Source organism: Sinocyclocheilus rhinocerous, unplaced genomic scaffold (assembly GCF_001515625.1).
Source record: "Sinocyclocheilus rhinocerous isolate Xijiao unplaced genomic scaffold, SAMN03320098_v1.1 scaffold2578, whole genome shotgun sequence".
Lineage (NCBI taxonomy): Eukaryota > Metazoa > Chordata > Actinopteri > Cypriniformes > Cyprinidae > Sinocyclocheilus > Sinocyclocheilus rhinocerous.
In genome coordinates this window covers 669,428-693,767 of record NW_015643596.1, presented here as the reverse complement: position 1 = coordinate 693,767, position 24,340 = coordinate 669,428, and the positions used below count along the sequence as shown (strand labels likewise).

The following is a 24,340-nucleotide window of genomic DNA, read 5'->3' as shown; positions in this document are numbered from 1 at the left end:
AAAAAAAATATACTCATATTATATACTGAGTATAATTTCTTTATTTATATATATATATATATATATATATATATATATATATTATTTTGGGGTGAAATACAACCTTTGTAAAATTCACCCAGGTATAGTGATACAGGAGAATTAAGATATTGCTCATTCTTTCTTGAATATAATCCACAATAATACTCACACATTTATAAAAACAAAACAGCCTTTCCACATAATTCCTGCAGGAGGGTGTAAATGAATTCAGGACGTGATGTGTTACTCTAAAATGTACTGAACCAGACAAACATATTTGTAAATCCTTATTCAATAAAGTTTCAAAATGGCGGCACTATAAATTATGACAGTAAAACCACCAAAGAAATGATGGTGTAACTTGATCATACATTTATGTCTGCTTACACTACTTAGTAGCTACATAAAACCCTTTAAAACAGGCCAGAGCAAACGAATAACCAGTTTTTGAATAGTCACATCCTGTGGGGGGCCGACATGAGAACTTACTGAGCATCTGATGAGATCAGAAGATGAATGTGCAGACTTCTAAGGGCCTAGTGCAAATGCATGCTTGAATCGTTCAGTCTTTTTACTGTGCGTCAGAATCCACCGGGCCAAAGAAGGAGCTGTATTAGGAGTAAGAGCTGAAGAAATAGCACAGATGAGATGGTTGGGATGTGGACGACTCCACTATTGTGCGCACCCGGTTTGGGTCTGGAGTTGGGGGGCTGGATTGGGATAATGGCTTCCCGTGGTGGAATTCGTACATGGACTTCCTTTTTAGTGAGCACTGTAGGAAGAAGTAAGAAAAATGAACAAAATGTGTAAGAATTAGGTAGATATCACATTTAAACAAGATTTTCAATGCGATGCAATAGAAGAACAATTTTGAGTTCTTCAAAGAACCATTTTCTCTCAGTGTGAAGAAACTTTTACCACTATAAAGGACCTTTAAGGGTGTAGCGATGCAATAGAAGAACCATTTGGGGTTTTCAGATACTTAAGTGACCCTGTTTTAACCTCTCTTTGCCAGTGACTGCAGAACTGGCTCATACCAGATTCTGTAGCAATCTGTGATATTATTTACATATCTTGTCGGTATCTACATCCTGTCTTGAATGAATGAATGAATGATGCATTTATATAGCGCTTTATTGTGTATTGTTGTACACCCAAAGCGCTTTACAATCATATGGGGGGTCTCTCCTTAAAATAATGAATCCCCTGGTGTAAAAATGAAATATATTTGTGAAATAACTTAAACATAAAAGTTTTTAAAACATAATATTAGCATTGCTACAACTGTGTATAAGTTTATTTATATCAGCAAGTCAGAAACCAGAAACATAAAGAGTTATCATTGATGTAACAGTCATTTATTTAAATAAATTAGGAAAAAATAAGCATAAAAAATTTACATGCACTACCATGTGTAAGATTTTTAAAATAGAAATGAATCCTTTCATTAACCAGGCTCAATCCTGCTTAGCTTCAGTGGGCAACTAGTCTTGGGCTGCAGGGTGATATGGCTGTGGCCTTCATCATCAGCACTTTGCTTAAAGAATAGATAGCATATAACCTAGCAAGTTGACACTTAGGCAGCCACTATAAATACCCTACTGAAATGTTTCTTCTTTGTCACATTCTGCAGACTGTTCTGTATGAGTGCTGACCTTCTCTGCAAAGAATAAAAGACAAAAAGACATGGGGTCTCTTTCACTAATAATTCTGTAGATTATTCATATTTATACACACATTCAAACTTCTCACAAAAACTTTCTGCCTAATTCACAACACCTGTGTACGCACATGAATTTGTTCTTAACCTCATCCTAAAAAAAACATTATTTTCTTAGTGTAAAGAACATTTTAATCTAAAGAATATTTTTCCACTATAAATAAAGGTTTCAAAATGGGGTTTTCACAGTGATGCCATGGAAGATCCATTTTCACTGAACCTTTCAGTGAATAGTTGTTAAAATAACAATTTATTTGAAGATTTAAAAATTTTTAAGAACCCTTTTCCACTATAACGAACCTTTTTTTGGAATGGAAAGGTTCCATGGATGTTGAAGGTTCTTCATGGAACCATCAATGGCAATAAAAAACATTTTATTTTTTAAGAGTTTAATGACTAGAAGAACCATTTTGGGTTCCCCAAAGAATCTTTCATTGAACTGTTCTTGAAAGAACTACTATTTTCTTAGTGTAAAGGATATTTAATTAATCTAAAGAACCTTTCTCCACTATAGCAAAACCTTTGTGCAGTGGAAAGGTTCTACGGATGCTTTGTGGAGAGGTCAATGAAGAAAGTTAATTTTTATGAGTGTAATGTGAAGAACATTTGAATAATCTACACTTTTAAAAATAAAGGTTTGAAAAGAGAGTTTTCACAAGGATGCCATAAGAGAACCATTTAGGGTTCTTTGAATAAACAGTTCATAAAAGAACCATTTTTAATCTAAAGAAGCTTTTCCACTATAAAGAACCTTTTGTGCAATGGAATGGTTCCATGGATGGTTCTTCATGGAACCATCAATGCCAATAAAGAACCTTTTGTAAGAACTGTTCTGAACGGTTCTTTGGGGAACCCTAAATGGTTCTTCTATGGCAACGCTGTGAAAACACATTTTTTGAATATTTATTTTTATGAGTGCACAACAAAAAAATCAATCCTTCGACAAAAGAAAGACCACTTCGGGAGCAAATCCATTGTGCTTACAGTGACAAATGCATCTTTGTGCATCTACACACACACACACACACACAATAATGTTCTTGGTTGAACATATGTGCATTGCACAGCAGATGAGCAGGGCCATATATCAGCACCAGGCTACGAGCCGAGAGCCACCGCGCTCGAGAACAAAAAAAACCATCAGACGGCAACACATTAACGTTTCACAATGAAATGATGCATAGTGTCCATACGGACACAAACAAATGACTTAACGCGAGGATGTCTGGGCCCAAACAAACACATTCACGGTTTGATGTTTCAGAGGCATCCGTTTACCTAATTTTGCAACAAATTCGACCCAGACGCAACAAGGCAAGGCGAGACGAAAACAACAGTCACACCTGTTCCCAGTGAAATCCAACCTGAGATTCTTATACAATAGCCATTGTGCCATGTGTACAATACACAAAGAGTTCATTTATTCGCAATCACTGCGAGGAGATCTGTTGATGCCAATTAAAACGGTAAATGGATCTGATTTGTATCAGACTGAAGAGCGAACGCCTGCAGGCTGGTTGGCATTGACAGGAAAGATGTGTAGGAATGATCACAATTGTTGTATAATATCACACTAAATATGTAGCAGTCGTGTGAAACTGAGGATTCTTGCTGATGCTGAAAGTGAGAATGTTGGAGAATCTACTTATTTAGCATATTGTTTTTTCGTTTGCCTCTGGAAACAGCAGTAGCAAGTCGCTATGGTGTTTGAGGCAATATGTACATTTCTGAATGCCTAATATCAATACTGTAAGTATGAATATAGCAAAATGAGTACTGTGCAGGATTTTAGATCATTTTGTTTTTCAAACTGATAATCAAACACCTCTACACTGAAAGCAACCAACACTGCATAACAGCATATAAACAAGATAAATAATATTATGAATCCTTTCATTAAGTAAGGATGCATTAAATTGATCAAAAGTGACAGTAAAGACATTTATAATGTTACAAAGATTTCTATTTCAAATTAATGCTTCTTTTGAGCATCTTGGAAAAAAATGTATCGCGATTTAAAAAAAAACAATTTAAGCAGCACAACTGTTTTTAGCACTGATAATAAGAAATGTTGAGCAGCAAATCAGCATATTAGAATGATTTTTGAAAGATCATGTGACACTTTCCATCACAGGAATAAATTACATAAAAAAAAAACATTAAAAAAGAAACCAGTTATTTTAAATTGCAATAAACTTTCTCAATATTACTGTTTTACTGGCAGTTCTTGGTCTGAATAAGCTGCAGTGTGGAGCAGATGTTATACTGAAAGTCAAAAATCTGACAGACATCTTTATGGCTATATCTCAGGTTTAACATTTTTATCAGAGGGATATTAAATATGCATACAATTTCTACACTCAGCGAGTTGATAAATGCCAACATGCGCCAACGCCACAACGTACCTAGATCCGTAATTGCTTTGCATGTGGCCGCTCATTCGTAAGACTAAGGCAAACAGTATAATTACGCCTCCGTAAAACCATGTTTACCTTCTGTCTATCAAACACGCAGGTGAAGCATGACCACACATGACAGGAAGAATGATTGCATTTTGAATCTTTCCCATGAACCTCTAGCTGTTGCAGGAACAAGCCTCCGCAGGTCACATGGTAACTCCCGAGATGGCAGAGATCTGAAACTAGACAGCGGAGACCGGTGGAGAGCACCGTACTGAACGCCTCACAGAACACAGCCAACAGACTGAATACATTATCATGACAGTGAAGTGTGCGCTAGGCTCGCTTTGGACTAGTTTTGCCAACTTCCAGCCGAGAAACAATGACAAACGAGAAAAAAAAAGTCTAGAAGACTTACAAGACTTTTACTTGTCCTTAACTCATTTTGCATTTCAAAAGACAGCTCCTCGGACTCTGCAACTTTTACATAGTTCAAGTTTATCTCAACAACTCAGGAAATGAAAATATGTTCTAAGAACATTTTGGTAATGTTCCCATTAAGTTATGAAAACGTTGCATCTATTTACCTATTCATTATATATACATTATATATATATAACTTTTACTATATATATATATATATATATAGCACATATTTTGTTTCTTGGAACTTAATTGTACCTCTTCCCCAGACATTAAATGAAGATACTGAATCAAATAACCCTGAATAACAAATGACAGCAACACAATTTAGGGCTTAAAAAAAAATTACATTAAAACTGAATTATGACTTTCATTAATTTTGCTGCATTCAGTTGTTTAATTATGAGTTTTCCATGATCGACATAATGTCTAAAAGCAGACAGAACACTATTGTTAACTTGCCCACCCACAAAGTGGGTATAATTATGTGCGGTACTTGGCAGTTGCCAATACTCTTGATGTTTGTGAGAAAGAAGACAAAACATCTCCATTCATTCATTTAGTTTAGATTTTTTTTTAAACTAAAGGCAGGAGAAGCAGGTGTGGAAATATAATCTCCTACCAACAATGCCAGACGCACACTGCGTCATGCAGCCAGATGCTACAAATTCAGCTTCCTTTATAATCAAGGTGTCTAGAGAATATAAAACTATGTTCACATACCGAAAAGTGTTTAGAGCTGGGGTAAAAAATGATAATAGGGTTAATACGTAAATAAATTTTACATTCAAAAAGCCTGACTTCGCTGAAAGTCCTAGCCCATCTTGTAAACGCCCCAGAGTATCAAATTTAGGTTATAATTATTTCAAAATAGTTCTAAAATGTCCAGTTTTCTTGTCATGATTTTAACATTATTTAAAGGTTACAAAAATTATTTGTATAAATTTTTTTTTTTTTTTCTTAAAGGGGTCATATGATGCTTTTTTAAAGATCATTATTTTGTGTATTTGGTGTAACAGAATATGTTGACATGCTTTAATGTTCAAAAAACACATTATTTTTCAAATACTGTACATTATTGTAGGTCCTCTATGCCCCGCCTCTCTCAAACGCTTCGTTTTCTACAAAGTCCCTCCTTCAGACAAGTGCAGTCTGCTCTGATTGGCCAGCTGACCCAGTGCATTGTGACTGGCTGCACATTTTGCGGGATTATGCAAATATTTCCACATAGTGGGGTAGATATGTGGGGGCGTGTTAGAATGAGCCGTTTTAGGGGGGCGTGGCAGAGTCTTATCTTTGATAAAGAATATCTCTTTGGTTTTGAGACTTTAGTCTTTGCAACTTCAAGGATCTTATCTATGCACAATCAGCTTGTAACACTCCAAAGAGAAAGGAAAACTTGAAATCGCATCATATGACCCCTTTAAATATTAGCTATTTTTACCCATAATATAACGTTATTTGAACGTTTATTTATCGTTTTCTAAAAACGTTAAAATGTCCAGTTTTCTTGTTTTAATTATAACGTTTTTTAAAGGATATAAAAAAAAGTTTCTTAGAAGGTTCCTCGAGTACACATAACATCATAAGGACGTTCCAAGAATGTTGATCTCAGAACATTTTTCTCTCAACATTATGAGAAAGTATAGCAAATATTAATGTTATAAGAATGTTCCATAAACATTACTTTTAGAACTTTTCGTCCTAACATTTATATAACGATAAAAAAGTTGTGAGAACGTTCCCTGTTAGCTGGGTATTTACAGTCATGCATGGGAAAATACTACAAAATACTAAAATCGCCAAAACTGTTGGTTAAGTTAATGTTCACATAATGCATTTCAAATCCAGATTAAAATCTAAGAATAATGGCATCATAAATTTTGTGAAAAAACAGGCGGATCCATGTAGCTAATGCACTAGCGTAGTTTCCCGCCATAAACTGTAAGGCGGGAAACGAAGTAGCACGACTTAATATAACAAATAAAAACACAAGCCTGATCTAATAGCCTTTGAACACTGACATGGCCAACACCTTGTCAAAGGAACAATGTTTTTATTAAGACTGGGGCTAAAGGTAAGCAAACGTACTCTATCTGACACAACGCCGGAAAATCTCCTACAGCTGGAAGTGGAAACTGGTTTTACCTTTGGGAGTCAATCTAATCTTCCTCCCCTCTTCGCCGTCTGTGTTGCTGGGGGAAGGGTGAGGAAAACCAATGGCTCTGGAATTATGTTAGCATTAGCTGTGCTGACATCTAGTCCAAAACAATCCTTTTGTGATTGTAATATATAAAAACAGGGATTTATTGAAAAAAGGAGAAAGAAGCAGGTGCTGACAAACAGACGACAGCACATTCGCAGGAGATGAGGTCACCTTAATCAGAGTTTACCAAACTGTCAGAGCTTGCCCGCTCCGATGTCTGATTCTGGGAAAATAATCTGATAATTACGAACCCAGACACGCATGAATGCCAATGCAGTAACATGAGTGCAACTGCCGGTATGTGCCAAACAAACAACAGTAGTGGTTTTTAAATAAACTTTTTCCTTTGCAATTCATCCAGGACCTGTTTGTATTAGTATTGCATTATTTGTAATATATTTGTATAGTATTGTATTGTATTGTAGACGTTTACATTTACACCATTTTCAAGAGACAAAAATTCTAAATTATTGCAATACACAAACATCTTTTGATCTTTCTAATCAATATGAAATTATAATCAATTTCCAGTCTTTATTTATTGGTTTAAATTATTTTACATAAAAAAAAGTGTTTGTAATATTTGACCAACATGCTCCATCTGCTCCGGCTTTCTTTTGCAGATGGAATTATTTATAAATAAAACTAATAATTATATTAAAGGATATTGATATTTACATATTAATGATATTGTACTTATGATATTGTGTGTGTGTGTGTGTGTGTGTGCCCGCGCATTATTTTAAAATAAATAGAATAATATCTTAATATCTAAATATATCAATATCCTTTAAATATAATTATTCATTATATTTACTTATGTATTGCATTTATATCTAAATATATATATATATATAAATATCAATACATAATATGACATGAAACAAATATAGAAAAATTAATAATAAAGTTGTAAAATTCACGTTATGTACTATACATAAAAAACATTCTCTTCCATGGCATCATGAATTTCTTGTACTTCGTATGTTGATTCTCCATTAAATAATATAATATAATATAATATAATATAATAATTATTATATATAATAGAAATAAGTAAAATATTACAAAAAATAATATAAAATTATAACTCAAATATTAAATGATAAAAATATAATTTGTCACATGTACTGCTTGAGAGCACTCTGTGTACCAATGTTCAATGTTTGAGAAGAATGAATAAATAAATAAATAAACTCCACATCTAAAATGACTTTGTCACCTGACATTATGAATCCCTTTTATGTCGATTCTGACATTTATCATTGACTTTTCACAACCCAATCAATTACCAATAGATAAAATTAAATACCGCTCACATTTTTAAAACTCATATTATGGAGTTAAAATGAGTCGATTTGCATACCGTCGTGCTAAAACTGACAATCATCTGCATAAAAGACAAATTCGGGTCACATACACACACACCCACCCCTCTGGTATTGTTTGACCTTCACTAGAGGCTTGAGGTTGGGGGTGTAAAGGTATCTCTCGCAGTCCTTCTTGAATCAGTAATGAGTCCTTCATTACCCAAGCCACGGTTCCCAAGGGACACGCGTGCGGCAGCAGACCCAACACATACCCGCTTGAGTGCAACGCCAAGCCAAACCGCTGCTTTTGTAATTCATCCGTGCACATTAACAGCATTAATTGATATATTAAGCTGGAGTGATCTTCTTCACTAAGCTCTTGAGTTAGCAGATTGAGTAATGAGCCTTTGTTCACTCTCAACAACAGCCATTCAATAGCAAGGGTGTAGATGTCACTTAATTAATCAAAGGAAAGCTGGAGACACTGGAGGACCGTCTGGTGGCCAGCACAATCCCAGACCTTCATTTTGGCTTTGACTCTTCTATTGGCACCCGGGCTTGTGTTTTGCTCAAGGGCGTCATGGTGAAATTTCATGGATCCTCCTGCAAGGATCAAGCCTACAACCTTTCGGTTATCATCCTAAAATTTCAACCCTACACCTGTGATCTGGCATTGGTAAAGTAGTAATGTGGTCTATGCTTTAGAATATTACACACACAATGCTATATAATTGGAAATGGATTAGAAAATATAAATAAATTAGAGTCATTGCCTTGTGGGCGGCAGCGACCTCTTTCCCGATTCTGTTCCTCTCTCTCCTCTCCTATCACTTCCTGTCTCTGTTTTAATTGTCCTAATTAATGCACACGCCCAAAAATAATCTGAAAAAAGGAGAAATAATATATACTTACATATATTTGTATATAAAAAATTACTTACAAAATATAAAAATATATATTCAACATATGAAATAAATAATATCATTATTACATAATATTTAATATGTAATAATGCATATTGGATAAACATTATTACATATTAAATAAAAAATATTGCATACATTTATGTATAAATGTAAACATACATTTTTCATAATAATAAAATATTAAAAAATAAGTAATGTAAAATTGATCACAGAGCCATACTTCACTGACAAGCTGTGCATAACAGCCTTCAAGATTTCATAATCGCACTAAACTAGACTATTTAATCATGATTTCGATTCAATTTTGATTAATTGTGCAGACCTACTTAAGACATAACGGACTGTGTTTACATGAATACTTGTCAAGACAGGCATTCTGACATAACTGTGTGTGTATTTGACCGTTTGAGAGTAATAAGGTGCAAAAGAAAACTGAAGGGATCACACGCTGTCCGAGAGGCTACTTGTGCGCACGCTTCAGGTGTGTGTCAGACAGCAGACAGCGCGAGACCGCAAGGAGTTGTTTTCTTGCACTTAATAACTCTTTTTAACGTCAAGCAAGTCACGTAAGTAACAGTCGCGTGTCCAGTCTATTCTCTGCTATATGCGTCGACTTAACACTTTGACTTTTCACAAAGTTTTGAAATAGCCTATTATTAAAATAATTCAGATAAAGCATGCCGTTGCGATATGCATATCGTGTTATGTACTGTACGTTTGCGATATTTTGATAATTTCGATATATCGTGCAGCCGTAATAGACAGACAGACAGGCAGGCAGACAGACAGAGAGCGGTAGGTAGGTAGGTAGGTAGGTAGGTAGATAGATATCGCACCGCGTTTCGCACCGCGGGAACCTTTTCATAGTACCAGAACTAATTGTGGAACTACCCACTTAGAGAGGCAGGCAGGCAGGCAGACAGACAGACAGACAGACAGACAGACAGACAGACAGACAGACAGATAGATAGATAGATAGATAGATAGATAGTTTTACTGGCTTTGTTTTCTATGCTTTGTAAGCTCACACAATGCAGATGTGGGGACACAAACAGTAAACACACACACACACACACACACACACACACACATACACACACACACACTGGTGTGATAAGATATCATTTCATTTGGCTGGAGGTTACAGCCTCAGCAAGTGCTTATCAGACTCTGGTTCCATAAACAACTGGATAGAGTTACATTTTAAACACCACATCCCCCTCGCGCACTGCAGAGTCAGAGGTCTACTGACGGACGAGAAAGGACAAAACTGGGACAAAAGTGGAATAAATCAACAAGAAAACAGATAAACTGGCCCCGGCCCCGTGGTGTGTCCTATGGTGTGACACGCTATACTCCATCTAAAACCATTTTAAACATCACTGGCAATTTTTATAGATATAATATATAAAAATAAAACATAATAAAAGAAAAATGTAAATAATTATATTAAAATACTACATATAATATCTAATTATATATAAATTAAAAATGTATGCATAAAGAATAAAAATATATAAAATCTAAATTATATACAGTGTATATATAATTAGAAAAAATATTTCAATTAATAAAATTATTAATAACATATAAATAATAAAATAGTAAAATTCATGTCACACACTACAAATAAAAACAGCATAATAATAAAATACAGAAATGTTATTATTATTTATTTATAATAATATATTATTTATTTAATATATCAATATATAAATATATATATATATAAATAAATCTCATTTAAAATTTATACATAAATCATTATAATAATGAAAATCAATAATAAATAATAACATTTCAAAAAATATATAATGCTTATAAAAAATTAAATAATGTTCTAAATGGTTTAAGATCTCTCTCTCTCTCTCTTACGATTATTATGCAAGCAGCCTCAATGACCTCATATAAATGAGTCTACATTAAACAGTTGTAGTTTTTTAAAACTACATTTCTGACATCACATGATCACTACACAGGTGAATAAAAATTTTGAAAACATTTATGTGACCAGTTACAAAAAAGATTCCGCTTCCTTCACATATTCATATCCTATTTAATCTTAATTCTTGATGTTTATTTCTTTATTTAATTGTTTAAAAAGGCAATTATGCATAAGCTATCCACATGCTTCTGACATGAGCTCATGAGGTTCGAGTCTGGCCTGCAACATGTCCCATTTCCATTCTCCTTAACCCCAAATATGAACAAAACTGATATTTGCTTCAAATTTTAAGCATCATGGATTGAAAGATAAAGCCCACCTCGACTCCAAACACAATAATTTTGAGTGTAACCAGGGAAACGGTTCAAGAAAACAGGCTTTGAGTTTAAACACGACAGTTTCCATCCTCAACGAGCTCTATTAACATTATTGACGCAGACAGCGACTGCAAACGCCTCAGATCTGAATCTCTGGGGTTCTGCAGGAAACGATCAATGAGGAATTTTATGGATCTCAAAGGAGGCGCATGCAAAAAAAGAAAAAAACATTCCCGTGCCATGTTCGGAAGCACACCCGAAAACAGACCTCGGCTTTGGTGTCCATCCATCCGAGGCCGAGGTGAAACTGCAGCAATGCTTATTTGTGTGTGTCGTAGTCACGGTCAATTACGCCGAGGTTCGCTTGATGAAAACAAACAATGCGAACTGCACGTCTTGTGTCTGTGTGCCTATCTCAGCATCATTGGACAGAGACATCGAGCATGAAGAGAAAGACGAGGGAGATGAAGCGGTGGGTATCATAACGCTCTGGTCTCTGTTAATGAACCGTTTCCTGCCAAATGAATAATTGATTGATTGTGACCAGCTCTGTGGTTGCTGTAGGGGAAACTATACCTCCGTGACCCCGGATGAGACGTGCTGTCATTCAGCAATTCAGTTTTTCATCAACTCAAGGGATTTGAGGGATTTAAAACAGCAGAGCCAGGAATTCATTTTGGTGGGCATTTGGTGTTGGGAAAAGAAAAATAGATAAAAAAACTAGGCTACCTGAAGAGGTAAAAGTGTAAAAAAGAGTAACCATAACTTTTCTTGAATTGTTAACATCTGTAATTCCTCCTCAGCAGCTCTTGTTGAAAAAATGTCAGCATGGGTGACAGGGGAAAGACAATTGTCAAATTGCTTCTTCATTTCAGCATGAAATCAAAAGATGCTCAAGAGAACTGGTGCCGGATCAGAGTCATTTATTCTTTGTTTGGTGTTTCTTCAACTCATCAAGGGCTGATTTTTATTTACAAAAATGTAGGTTTACTACTTTTCAAATGCATTTAATGTTAGACTTTATGGATTTACTCTTTACCAGACTCAGGCTTACAATCTTGAACTATGGAAATCCATCAGAAAAATACTGTAATTACATTTTAAACTATGATAATCCAAGTCAGGGTTTTCCAAACGGAGGTTCGCAAACTCCAAGGGTTCGTGAGGAGTTTTTAAGTTTATGAAATGCTTATAATTAATTAAATTATATAAATGGGTATATTTTTAAAAAGTCATATAAAATATATAAGTACATTAAAAAAGCTTTCAAAATAAAACATTTACTAAAAATGTATCATAAAATAAATATACACTTTTAAAATACAAATAAATCACTTGATAAAAATGAAATGCAAATGGAAAAATAAATATTTTGTTTCTATTTTAAATGATACATTTTAATTTTTTTATCATTTAATTTTTAGTGTTTATTTTGATTCTTTCTCTTTTAAATGCAACTGTTATTAAAAAATAAATAAACAATAACATTAAAATAAATATATACTTAAAATAAAAACAAAAGGCACTTAATAAAAATATCATAAAAACGTTAAATTAAAATAAATGTATAATTTAAAAATAAAATCAATCTATATACAACACCTACTAAAATGTGTGAAGAAAACCAAGATGAATGAGATATTTATTGCAGATATATTTTTTCAAAATTAAGCTCTTATTTTTTTTCCCAAAGAATGCTAATAAAATGTTTATATTATTTATATATTTAGGATACATAACAAGTTAAATTAGCCATTCTATTAAAAAAAATAATAAACACAATATATAATTTGAGATGTGGTATATATATATATATGTGTGTGTGTGTATTATATATGACTATATTTTCTACTATTTCAAAGGCCAAAATTGCCCATAGTTTGAGAAAAACATTTAATCAAGGATTTAATCTGGGAATGATTTTACAGAATATTGTCACAAAAGTACAGCCTTAGCCAACTGAATCAGCACATGGTTACTCAGACTCAATAACAAAGCTAGAAATTTCAAAGCAGGGATGCTATTTGGAAATGCATCTGAGATCAGTGGACAAAGATGCATGACCTTAAAGAAGCAGCAGCGAGGCTGGACTCCTGAGTAACACACTACAAGAACAGCAGGCGCTCCTTGAAAAATGGTGCAATAACTCGCTACACACAATTCTTTTAATCTATTATAAGGTGAAATCCATTATTTTGTCCAATCCCTGAGTGCATCCAGCATGCTAGTGGAGCAGAGCACAGATCTACGAATAATAGCAAAGTAGACCTATCTGGCTTTGTCATTTGTTATAATGTATTGATAAAATATACTGTAATATAAAATGATACAAATAATATAGTAAACTGAAAACAACCTCATCGGTTTATTTTTTGTAGAAGCAAACTTTTGTAAGACAAGACTGGTTTTCAGAGAATGTATTTTGAATTTTGAAGGTTTTACTTGGCAACCTTTTTTATATAAACTTGATTCAGTTTTGTTTAGTTTTATGTTTAAAAGATGAAAAACCAAGTTCTTTTTTCTTACCAAACTGGGAAAGTTTTTTTTCTTTCTTTCTTTCTTTCTTTCTTTCTTTCTTTCTTTCTTTCTTTCCTTCCTTCCTTTCTTTTTCTTTCTTTCTTTCTTTCTCAGAAATCTCATTCAATTTTGCTTTGATTTATGCTTAAAAAGTTTATTTTTGTTCCCACACTGAGAAATTGTTTTTTATTTGTTTGTTTCTTTTCAACATAAATGTCATTCAATTTTGCATGAATTTATGCTTAAAAAAAGTTTATTTTTCGTACCACATTGGAAAATTTTCTTTCTTTCTTTCTTTCTTTCTTTCTTTCTTTCTTTCTAACATCAATGTTATTCAGTTTAGCTTTGATTTATGTTTAATACCACATGTTTAATGTTCTTTTTCTTACCACACTGGGAAATTGTTTGCTTTTTTCATTGTTTTTGCCATGAACTTCATTCAAATTTGTTTTGATTTATGCTTGAAACAACTTAATTTTTCATACCACACTGGGAAATTGTTTTTGTTTGTTTGATTGCTTGTTTGTTATTAATATAAACCTCATTCAAATTAGCTTTGATTTACACTTTTTTGCAAATTAATTTATACTGCCCTTTGAGAATTTTTATTAAAGTTACTGCAAGTTACATTTACAGTTTTAAATAAGGAACTGGATATCTGGACACACAAGAGCTGGAACAGACCATTTGAATGCAACAAAATCAGTCCGAATGGCCGTGTTGTGATCGGCAGTGATAATAACGAGAAGAGACCGACCTCCTAAAACAAACACGAGACAGTAAATGGCTCTGGGTTTCTAAGCAACATGAGACTGATGTCTCTCCGTCTCTCCTGGGAACTGTAGATCAAGTAAACGCACAGAGACAGTTGTCTTTGAGCTGCGATGCAGGGGACGAATGAACTCACCTGTCTCGTCTTCACTGCGGCCCGATCCTTGACAGCCGTCTTCATCATCGCACTCGCCACTGCCTTCTGCTGCGTCGCCACTGCTGGTCTCCACATCCTCACGACCATCTGTTCCCAAACCCATCTCTCCCCACATCTCCTGTAACAAAACATCAATTACAGGACAGCAGACACAGATTCTTATGAGATTCCATCACAAGAACTATCTATCTATCTATCTATCTATCTATCATTAGCTGTTAACTACTGGTTTATTTGCAATGTTTATAAATACAAATCGGAAGTTATTATAAAGCATTAACACTATACTATTCCATTTTTTTTCTAGCAATGACCAACCTGATACAAGCTGCAGTTGGTGCAGCATAACAACTACAGCGGCTCTGTTCTCAAATTCACAAGCTGTAATAGTGGAATTTTACTGAAATGACTCCCTCTGAAGTGAGTAAGTGAGTGCAGATCACCCATCACGTCCAAATAGCCCCATGTGTTCCTACAAAGGCTTCCAGGCAAGACGTCAAGGCTCATAACAGCAGCATTCCAGCACACTAAACATGGATCCACTCAAGTGCAAATTCCATTTTCTCAGCGAGAGAATATTAAACACGTGCAGTTGCGGGGCATTTCAGAACTGTTTAGAAAAACAGCTCTGGGAATCGCAAGAGTGCGTAATTCATAACATCTTAACTAAGTTAGTTTCTGGCTCCACTATCATTTCTGATCTCATATTCTGTCTCACTTTCTATTTTTTTTAAGCACAGAGAAGTGCAAAGCAACTTTTTAGAAGTTGTGACAATCACAGCCAATCAGAACAACACTCATGTTTAATATTCAGTGGAGCAAGATTGTGGACCAATGAGATTTCACTGTGGGTGGGGCAACCAAATGTGATGAGACAAAAACAGAAACTAAGCGACCAAAAAACTTACTTCTTGCCGATAAGATAATTATTTTCATTTTAGGCACTGCAACATTATAATGTACAGTATGATTTTTTTTTTTAGTATTTAGTACTAATTCTTTTTTTAGAATTAGTCAAAGTACTCAATTTATGTAATTATTAAATTCTATTTAAAAAACATATATATATATTTTTAAACCCTTACATAAAAATGTTGAACAATGAAGAATATTGCCAGATTTCATTGACTATATTCAAGCACACTTTGAATTACATTTCCTGGCAATTGCATTCAGTTTCTCCCAGACGGAGGAACACAACGCAATTAAATTCCACAGCGACTTTGTGGAAAACGTCCCCCAGGGGACTGTTAATTAACCGCCGTATAATGAATTATGCCATGCATCAGGCGAACACTATGGCAACAACAGACAGAACAGACTGTCCTCCTCCAGCGCATGCACCCCCTTCTATTTAGATAAAATAGCAACATAATTATTAGTGCTTTCTTTTTTCCCCTGCCTGGTTCATTATTCAGTTTAGCTGCACATTAAATTTTTAATTGTTTTGTTTGTCACAAGAGAAGAAACAATTAAAGAAAGACCTCTCGTCCTCCACGCTGAGTCATAAGGTTTTATTAAAATACCTCAGTTTCTGTCTTCATTTCATTTTAATGTTCCTACCTAGATAAAGAAATCAAGTAAAAATTTACATAAAATGCATTTGAAACCTATTTTACTGATATTTCTGAGTGAAATGAGAAAACAATGAAGGGCAGGGCTTGATTTTATTTCTCTGATATTGATTGGCTTGTCAAAAGTGGGCATTTTCTCCACCTCCTCTCCTAAACCCCGCCCCTAAAAGACCTGTCAGCAAACTAAAATGATTGACAGGCACAAAGCGTTTCTGATCGGCTAAAACAAACCTGTTTTAGGATTCTATGGAGTGAGAATATTATCTCTGAAAAAAGTTACATTTCCCAGTTGACATAATGATTTCATATAAAATTTCATTTCTCTTCACTCCAGAGCACATCCACTTCTTATGCAATCAACTGCAGTGCAAAATAGGGCACATACTAAAATCTTTAAGCGATTGATCAAACATAGCATCTGAAACAGCATGTACATTAATATTCAGAGCTCTCCAAAAGATTGCTTTTCTGCAGCAGGATTTTCCGAGTCATAAACAAATTCCCTAATATCTGTGGCAGTTTTAAGACCCCATTCATGTAAACGGATCAATAGGATGCGTTGGAGGTCTTTGTTGCCAAACCGTGTCTCCTTGACAACAGGCTCATCAATTGGACTGAGATACACCTCTAATGGTCAAAGGAAAGCGATACCGAGGCACGTTTGGCAGGGGGCAGAAAAACAGAGCAATAACTCATCCACATATGACACATCCACACAGTATTGCAAAGGAATTACAGCTGCTGCCTCTTAAAGCGACAATTATAATCATACTATCATTCAGTGTTATTTTAGTATTATTGACATACTATTATTAGTTTTTTAATTAGCTTTTATTTTTATATTTTCACTGTCATTTCATTTTTGAGTTTTAGTAATTTTGTCATTTTTATTCGTTTATGTTTTGTTTTTGATTATTTAGCTTTATTTTTTATTTCAATTTTAGTCATTTTAGTACTTAAAATGAAAATAAGAAATGTTGCCTTAGCAACTAACTGAAATTAAAAAAAAAGTTTAAATAACATTTTTGTGTATGTCTGGTAAGAGTCCGATCTAACGGACACATACTGTATATCAAACATTTAAACACTATTGTACAGAAATTTAAATTGATTAAAAAAAATCAAAAGTTAAAATTCTCCAGGTTCAAAATATAGCACACAAGTCATGTCGACTACTATTATGGTGCTTTCGTAGTGTTTTTCGACTATTTTGGCAATGGAAAAAATACCCTTCAAAAATCTACCGGTGAATTATCCATAACAATTACTGAACAACACGGATTTGGATGTCTTCAGATTGCATTGAAATATGATGCACGAATCCACTTGCATGTGTTATATGTGTTGTTAGTGTTTGTGTGTTGATGTGTGTTTACATTAGATAGCGGGTTATGAAGGCATTCATACTCATTAGCATCCCTCCCTGACACATCTCGGCTTAAAGAGCTGCGTAAGTCAAGCCTGGGGTTTTCTTCATTCGCCATTTTTGCAGGGAGGCCTCATAAATTACTTAGCTTTATGCAAAGAGTATATCACACTGTCTGCTCAAAGCTAAGGATGCACAGAAGATTCGGAGAAAAAAATAATGACGACCTTTGATGCAAACTCAACCATGAGACGCATAAATCTTCCCTATAGCGCTAGATGACTCACTCTTGGGACACGGCAGTGCAATATTAATTTCTCAATAAGCCTTGATCAGAGACGGACTGGGGCTACTTGAAAAGTGCTAGAGGTCATCAGATTGAAGATCTCACACACCTCTGAAGGCATAAAGTGACACTTAAGATGTCAGGTTGTCATGATATCCTGTCACACTTTCTGTACTATTCAGTGTCCAACACATGTCCTAGCTTTTCAGGACACTTTATATGGGCTGCATATAAAAGACTTCTGAAAAGGATCCGTAATGGCAACAACATGCAGAACACTGCAAAACAAATCCTTTTCTTAAGGAGTATTTCTGTGTAATCTTCCAGTTAAAATATCTAAAGATCCTTAAAACAAGATTAATTTACTCGAAAGGAAATTATGCCTAAAATATTAAGACTTTTTTTCATAAAATGAGTCTATACAAGTGGGTTTTGTCTTACTGCGCTGGCAGATTTTTTTATTTATTTTTTTTAGAAAGAAAGAAAATACACATAATTCAAGACATAATCTATGAAAACAAGTCTTTATATCTTATGCAGTGTTACTTCTAAAATAAATCTTTTTTTTTTAAAGATTTTGAAAATGTTTTTACTTGAAAACAAGACAAATAAATGGCTAATAAAAAAACTCAAGAAGTAATTTTTTCATAGACTGTATAAAAACATGGATGTAGTGTCCGTGACGTCACCCGTAGATTTCCGAAGAGCATTTTTGAAGCCTAAAGTGGGCAGAGCCGGCCGTCGCCATCTTGGCAGCGCAACACCGCGCATCACTCCCGGATAATCGAAAATGAACAAAAAGGCGGGAGCCGGTTGCTGAAACCACGCTCACCTAGCTCGACGGTGGTGACAGCAGCGGCAATCCACCTGTCACTCAAGTGGCCACGCCCTTAATTATGCAGAACTTTAAGGCTTAATATAATTTAAACGGATGACTTATAAAAAAATTCACCCCCCTCACAGTTGTCATGAAGGGCAAAATTAGCTATATAAACCAAAATCATTTTTTGAACCAGGCTGTAAACATGTTTTTTTCTGCTTTAAAGTTGGGCATTTTAACATGGGGAGTCTATGGGATTGACTCCCTTTTGCAGCCAGCCTCTAGCGGCCAGTTGATGAATTACAGTTTAAGTCACTTCCTTGTTGGCATCACAAGAGAGAGCGGGAGGTTGCCGCTTGATAAAAACATTAGCATTTTAGCTAACTGACTTAGCAAGATTCTCCAGCATGACAATAGTTAACCTGAAAAACAAAACAGAAAAGTTTATGCTAATAGCTACCTGCTATAGCACCCTTTGCGGAAATAGATAAAACGTACTAGCGTTGCATTATCAACTAGCATAAAATCAATCAGACGAACTTAGAAGCATCTGCATTCACATACTTGCGTAGAATATGGCTGAATTTAGAATAGCATGCTAGCATAATAGTTTTACTGCTATATAGCAAGAATACTATGTTTTTAGTACATGTTCCAACCCATCCCCAAAACCACGTCCAAGGATCTATTCATTCATGCCCACTTTTCAAGATCCAATCAATAACTGATTTCATCTGCAAGAGTCTCAAGGTTATATGCATTACCATTAGTTGTACACCAATGACGTATTTTACCTATCAGGTTTTACACAGGATAGGTTAATTAAATACCAATCAGCCACTAAAAACTACCACAGGTCAAGCAAAAGAGCAAAAAACCTTGCAAGACCTCACCAGGGGCTGGAGACCTAAGGAAATAATGGGAATAGTTCACAAGAAGTTCAAAGTGACCTACTCCTCAACCCCTGACACAAATCTACTGTACTTTCCCAGCTTTCTTGCCTGCTAGTGACACAAGTTCTCACAGCAAAGCAATGTGGCCAGGGCTTGGTCGGGTTTGGACATAATGTGGAACCAAAACGTCTGGTTTTAATGGAGCAATGAAAGACGTTAAAAAATGGCTTCCAGAGGGCCAACTGAGCTGCCCTCCGTCCCCTCCCAAATGCAGCTGCAGTAGCGACAGACTTTGTCATCATGCCAAGGAGGTCTTCAACACTCCCGCTGAGGATGCTTGGTCTGATCTTGCTGCAGTCTGATCACAGAGAAAACCCTGGACTAATGACACCGTCTCACCACTCTTGACATGTGCGCTGGCATTGAGTTGGACTATTTTTGTTTGGTGGGCAAGCTTGAAACTAGCGCTTCTGGCGGTTCTTAATGTCTTCTTTTTGGCTCACAAAGCAAACATTAATGGACAGTTTTATAAAAAGAAACACGCAAGCCATAGCTGTACTTTTTCTATCTGATTGCTATTTGTCAGATTGTACGATATGGACTTTGGTTAAAGATGAAACAGAGTATTAATGGTTTTTGACTTTAGGATATACAGTTCATCTTAGCAAACTTAAGTCACGACTGACAGCATTGACTTATCATTTGTGTTTTGACATCCTCACTGACAAGCAAAATTACCATGAAAACCCAAACAAGCGCTTGCTGTGTACACATTGGTTCCACGGTAGACGGTCGTTGTAGGAGCATTGTATGAAGTTGTACTGCAGAACTCTGGCCAAAAATTTCATACCCTGTCAGATCTTAAGATCTTACCTAAGATTCATTGTAAAGCTTGTCACTAAAGATAGGTGTACATGCATGATTTTAACTTGTAGTTCGATCGATTTGTCCCAATTAAATTGATTCAATTGACTTGTCCCAACTGATTTTTTTTCCGCTTCAAAGGAAATCAGGTGGAAATTGTTAAAGCTTGTACGCTTGCATTGTGTATTACGAGCTCCCACCATCTTTAACCTTACCTGAACATTTTGGACAATCAAGGAAATTTTCAAGTCAATTCAACTGATTTGTGTTCAAGGTCTCAGGACGTCCTGATTATCAGAAATCGCACAATGCATGTTCGCCCTACACGATCAAAGCTGGTTATGTCCAAAACAATCTCGTACAAATTCCTCAAAGCTGTCCCCAATATCTCAGCAAACTTATTGTGAAAACTGTACTAAATGCACCCGGCTTGAGTACTACAACGATTTTGTTGAGCTTAAGGTTAGTGGGTCAGGGTTAGGGTTAAAACCTATGTTTTGGGTCAAATGTGGGAGGATGGATGTTCTGATGGGTGTTTTTGGACCTACCTGGTTGAAGCGCTCTAGCTTTTCCTTAACGTTGACCAGGATTGGATGTGCACTTCTGACTTTTATCTCTGGGTTGTGTCTCTGGGCTTGCAGTCCATTCCCCACCACATGACCTGTATAACTGCGGTGGAAACAGATCAAGAGATAAGTTACCAGTACAGAAATCAAGCACTCTTTGGACTGATGATAATGATCTCCCAATTCTGAGTTCTGGAGTACTAAAAATGCAGGGAATGCTCAAGGCTCATCTATTAGAAACAGGCCCAAGGATTGATCGGATGTTCAGACAGCCTTTTCACCCACATAAATGATTAATTATGAAGCCTGCGGTGAAGCCTGAAGACACAACTGTGCTGCAAATGTAGGTATTGACCCTGCACCTTTTTATTAGAGATGTTGTAGGAGGCGGATGGAGGGCGTCCTTCAACAAAGACCAAGTCAGTGCAACCAAGGCAAGCCACACAACATGCTTACCCACTAAACAGTATTCAAGCAAGCGATATCTACACATTCAGACAGGATGACGATAAAGACATTTTATAGATCTCTGACAATGCTATTCAATGAAGGATGTTGTCAAGGAAGCAAACTTAAGGAAAAGGTCTCGATAGGTCTTCAATCTTCACTCTTCGGGGGGACATCTCAACATTGGTTGCCATAGCGACTGTCAGAGTGCCATGTTCAGCAGCCTATAAGATCAATGGGTCAAGCTCAGGCAGGGCAGTTAGGTTAACCTTAGATTAGGCACAGAGGATGAACTTTAAATACAGACATGATTGGGAGGTAGGGTGGATAGATTACAAGCATGCAAAGCTGCAGGGATTTTGTCGGCTAAAATGAGCACCAAAAAAAAGTTTGAATAGAAGTAAATGACAATAATATAATTTTGTGAAGAAAACAACATAACTCGCTGCCATGATGGTTGACAGAATGTTGCTATGTTGTTGATACGGTGTTGCTAGGTGGTTACTTTCTGATTCAAGTCAAAGGTGCCCAATTTTAAAGCCCACACAGGTAAAAGGTCCAAAATTCACATAAAACTTAATATGATATGTATCATATTTAGAATGTTGCCATGTGGTTGCTAGGTGGTTACTTTCTGGTCCAAGTCAAGTGAACCCAATTTTAAAGCCCACAATTAAAATGTCCAAAAGGCACCTAAAAACGTAATATGTATCATATCTAAAATGTTGCTGGTTGTGGTTGCTGCTAGGTGGCAACTTTCTGGTCCAAAATGCAAATATAAACTTAATATGGTACACACACACGCGCACACACACACACACACACACAAACACACACTCACTCACTCACTCACTCACTCACACACACACACACACATTACACTACTCTTTTTAAAATTAAAATTGAATAAAATGAAATCATTCAATATATGACATGACATAAAATACTGAATATAAAGGAACTTTTCATCAAGAGATAAAATGTGTGTAAATTAACACCGGAAACACCCTTTTTAACTATTGCAAATTTCCATATCATGAAGAGTAAACATCATACGTCCATCATTTTATGCAAAACCTTTTTTTTTTTTTGCAATTGCTAGATTATCACACAGAAGCTATTTCCAGCACCAGTGTCCTTGAGACAGACGGGTAGACAGACAGTCAGACAGACGGATCAAAGGGTTAACAGTGGGGGGCATATAAAGCACAGCAGGAGGGCAGAATAATGCAGCCGTGTGCATGCGCATTAATAAATGAATGCTTGTGGGAGAATTGCCCCGCTGTTTTCACCACAGCTATCTTAAGTGAATAAATAATAACCCCAGACACCTCATGCTGCATCCAAACAGCATCCGAACACACGGCTCACTTTGCAAGGTGGAAGCACTTTGTTAGGAACCGATGTGAGACAGACTTGTTTGTTGGTTTGTGCATTTTAGCTGTCAGGAGTAAATGCATTTGGACGGCAGGTACGGTAGAAATGAAATATGTGAGTATTCACTACATGAGAGGAGCGGATTATGTGCCTTATTTAAAAGAAGAATGAGCTGTCTGTGGATACTTTTACCGGCTCATTTCTTCGGTGAGCCAAATGTGCTCCATATGCGCATAATTAAAGAGGAAATAATCTGCTCGATGTGTTTCAATAAACATACAGCCAACCTTAAGACTCTGATCATTACAAACAGAAATGTTTATGGAAATTTTCTATAGCATGACTGTTGAAATGGCTGCTATAGTCTTCTTTATTTCTCTTATTTCCATGACACACTTCTCTTTGAGCGTATTGCATTTTTGATGAGACATTACAAGTCTATCAGTGGCTTCAAATATCCATTGAATAGCTGATTATTTGAAATTAAAAGCGGTCCCACTGAATGTATGTGGAAAATAATGTGTTTTTTTAACTTTAAACCGCATAAACACATTTCATTACACCAAATACACAAAATAATGTTCTTTTTAGCAGCATCATATGACCCCTTTAATAAATGATTCTCAGTTTTGGTACAGTCAGCATTAAATGAACTACATTAACTGAATTAATTAGATTTTGTTATATATTCCCTGTGTTGGTGTTTTCCCTGTTCCTATTGTGTCTGTTAGTTCCCCTTTTGTGTTGGCCCGGTCTTTGTAGTGTAAGGAATGGACAAATCAGACACGTTATTATTTGTTATATTTAACAAATAATCAAACAGACCCCCTCACCCAACAATCAGACTGGGTGCCGGGATGTCTGTGAACGACCACCCAAGACACTGGTTACAATGGCAGCCAATACACCTCAGCCAGATTACATAGCTTTTATGGCCCAATGGTTTTCACCTCACCCCACTGGAAGTCACTTTGAAACAGACACATACTGCCCATAGGAAAGGACTTATTTCAGTAATTCATAGCCAGACCTTTCTATGAAATGCACTTGTTGTATTGTATACTGTTTTATGCATGCGTTAGTTGCCACACTGGATGCCCATCTTCTATGCCGTGAGACAGGTCTAGTGGCCGAGATGGTACTGGCTGCAGGCGCAAGCTCCGCAGCCAGCGGGCACTTGGGTTGTATTTTGGTTGGGTTGGGCGACTGACACAACCCAAGTGAAACACTAGGACTATATATACACACACAGGGGCTAACAAGCTTAAAGGCAGAGTAAGTGATTTCTGGTCGCCAATGTTGATATTTGAAATCACCAAAACAAACACGCCCCTACCCCAAAAGGGTCTTGCCCCTATTTTGATAGCTCTGCCCCACATATACGTACGCAACCCAGGCAACGATTAGTTCTGTGAAACAAAGCAAAACCAATATT

General features: G+C 35.8%; 1 protein-coding gene across 1 annotated transcript in view; it reads right to left on the bottom strand.

Moving 5' to 3' along the window:
* Window positions 1–141: 141 nt before the first annotated feature.
* gpc5b (glypican 5b) overlaps window positions 142–24,340 on the bottom strand; it is a 41,202-nt gene continuing 17,003 nt past the window's right edge. The window contains exons 7-9 of the mRNA XM_016574941.1: window positions 21,064–21,184; window positions 14,692–14,830; window positions 142–793 (exon numbers count right to left, since the gene is read on the bottom strand). Of these exons, the coding sequence (XP_016430427.1) occupies window positions 603–793; window positions 14,692–14,830; window positions 21,064–21,184 (451 nt within the window). The 3' untranslated portion in view covers window positions 142–602. The remainder of the gene's footprint in view (window positions 794–14,691; window positions 14,831–21,063; window positions 21,185–24,340) is intronic.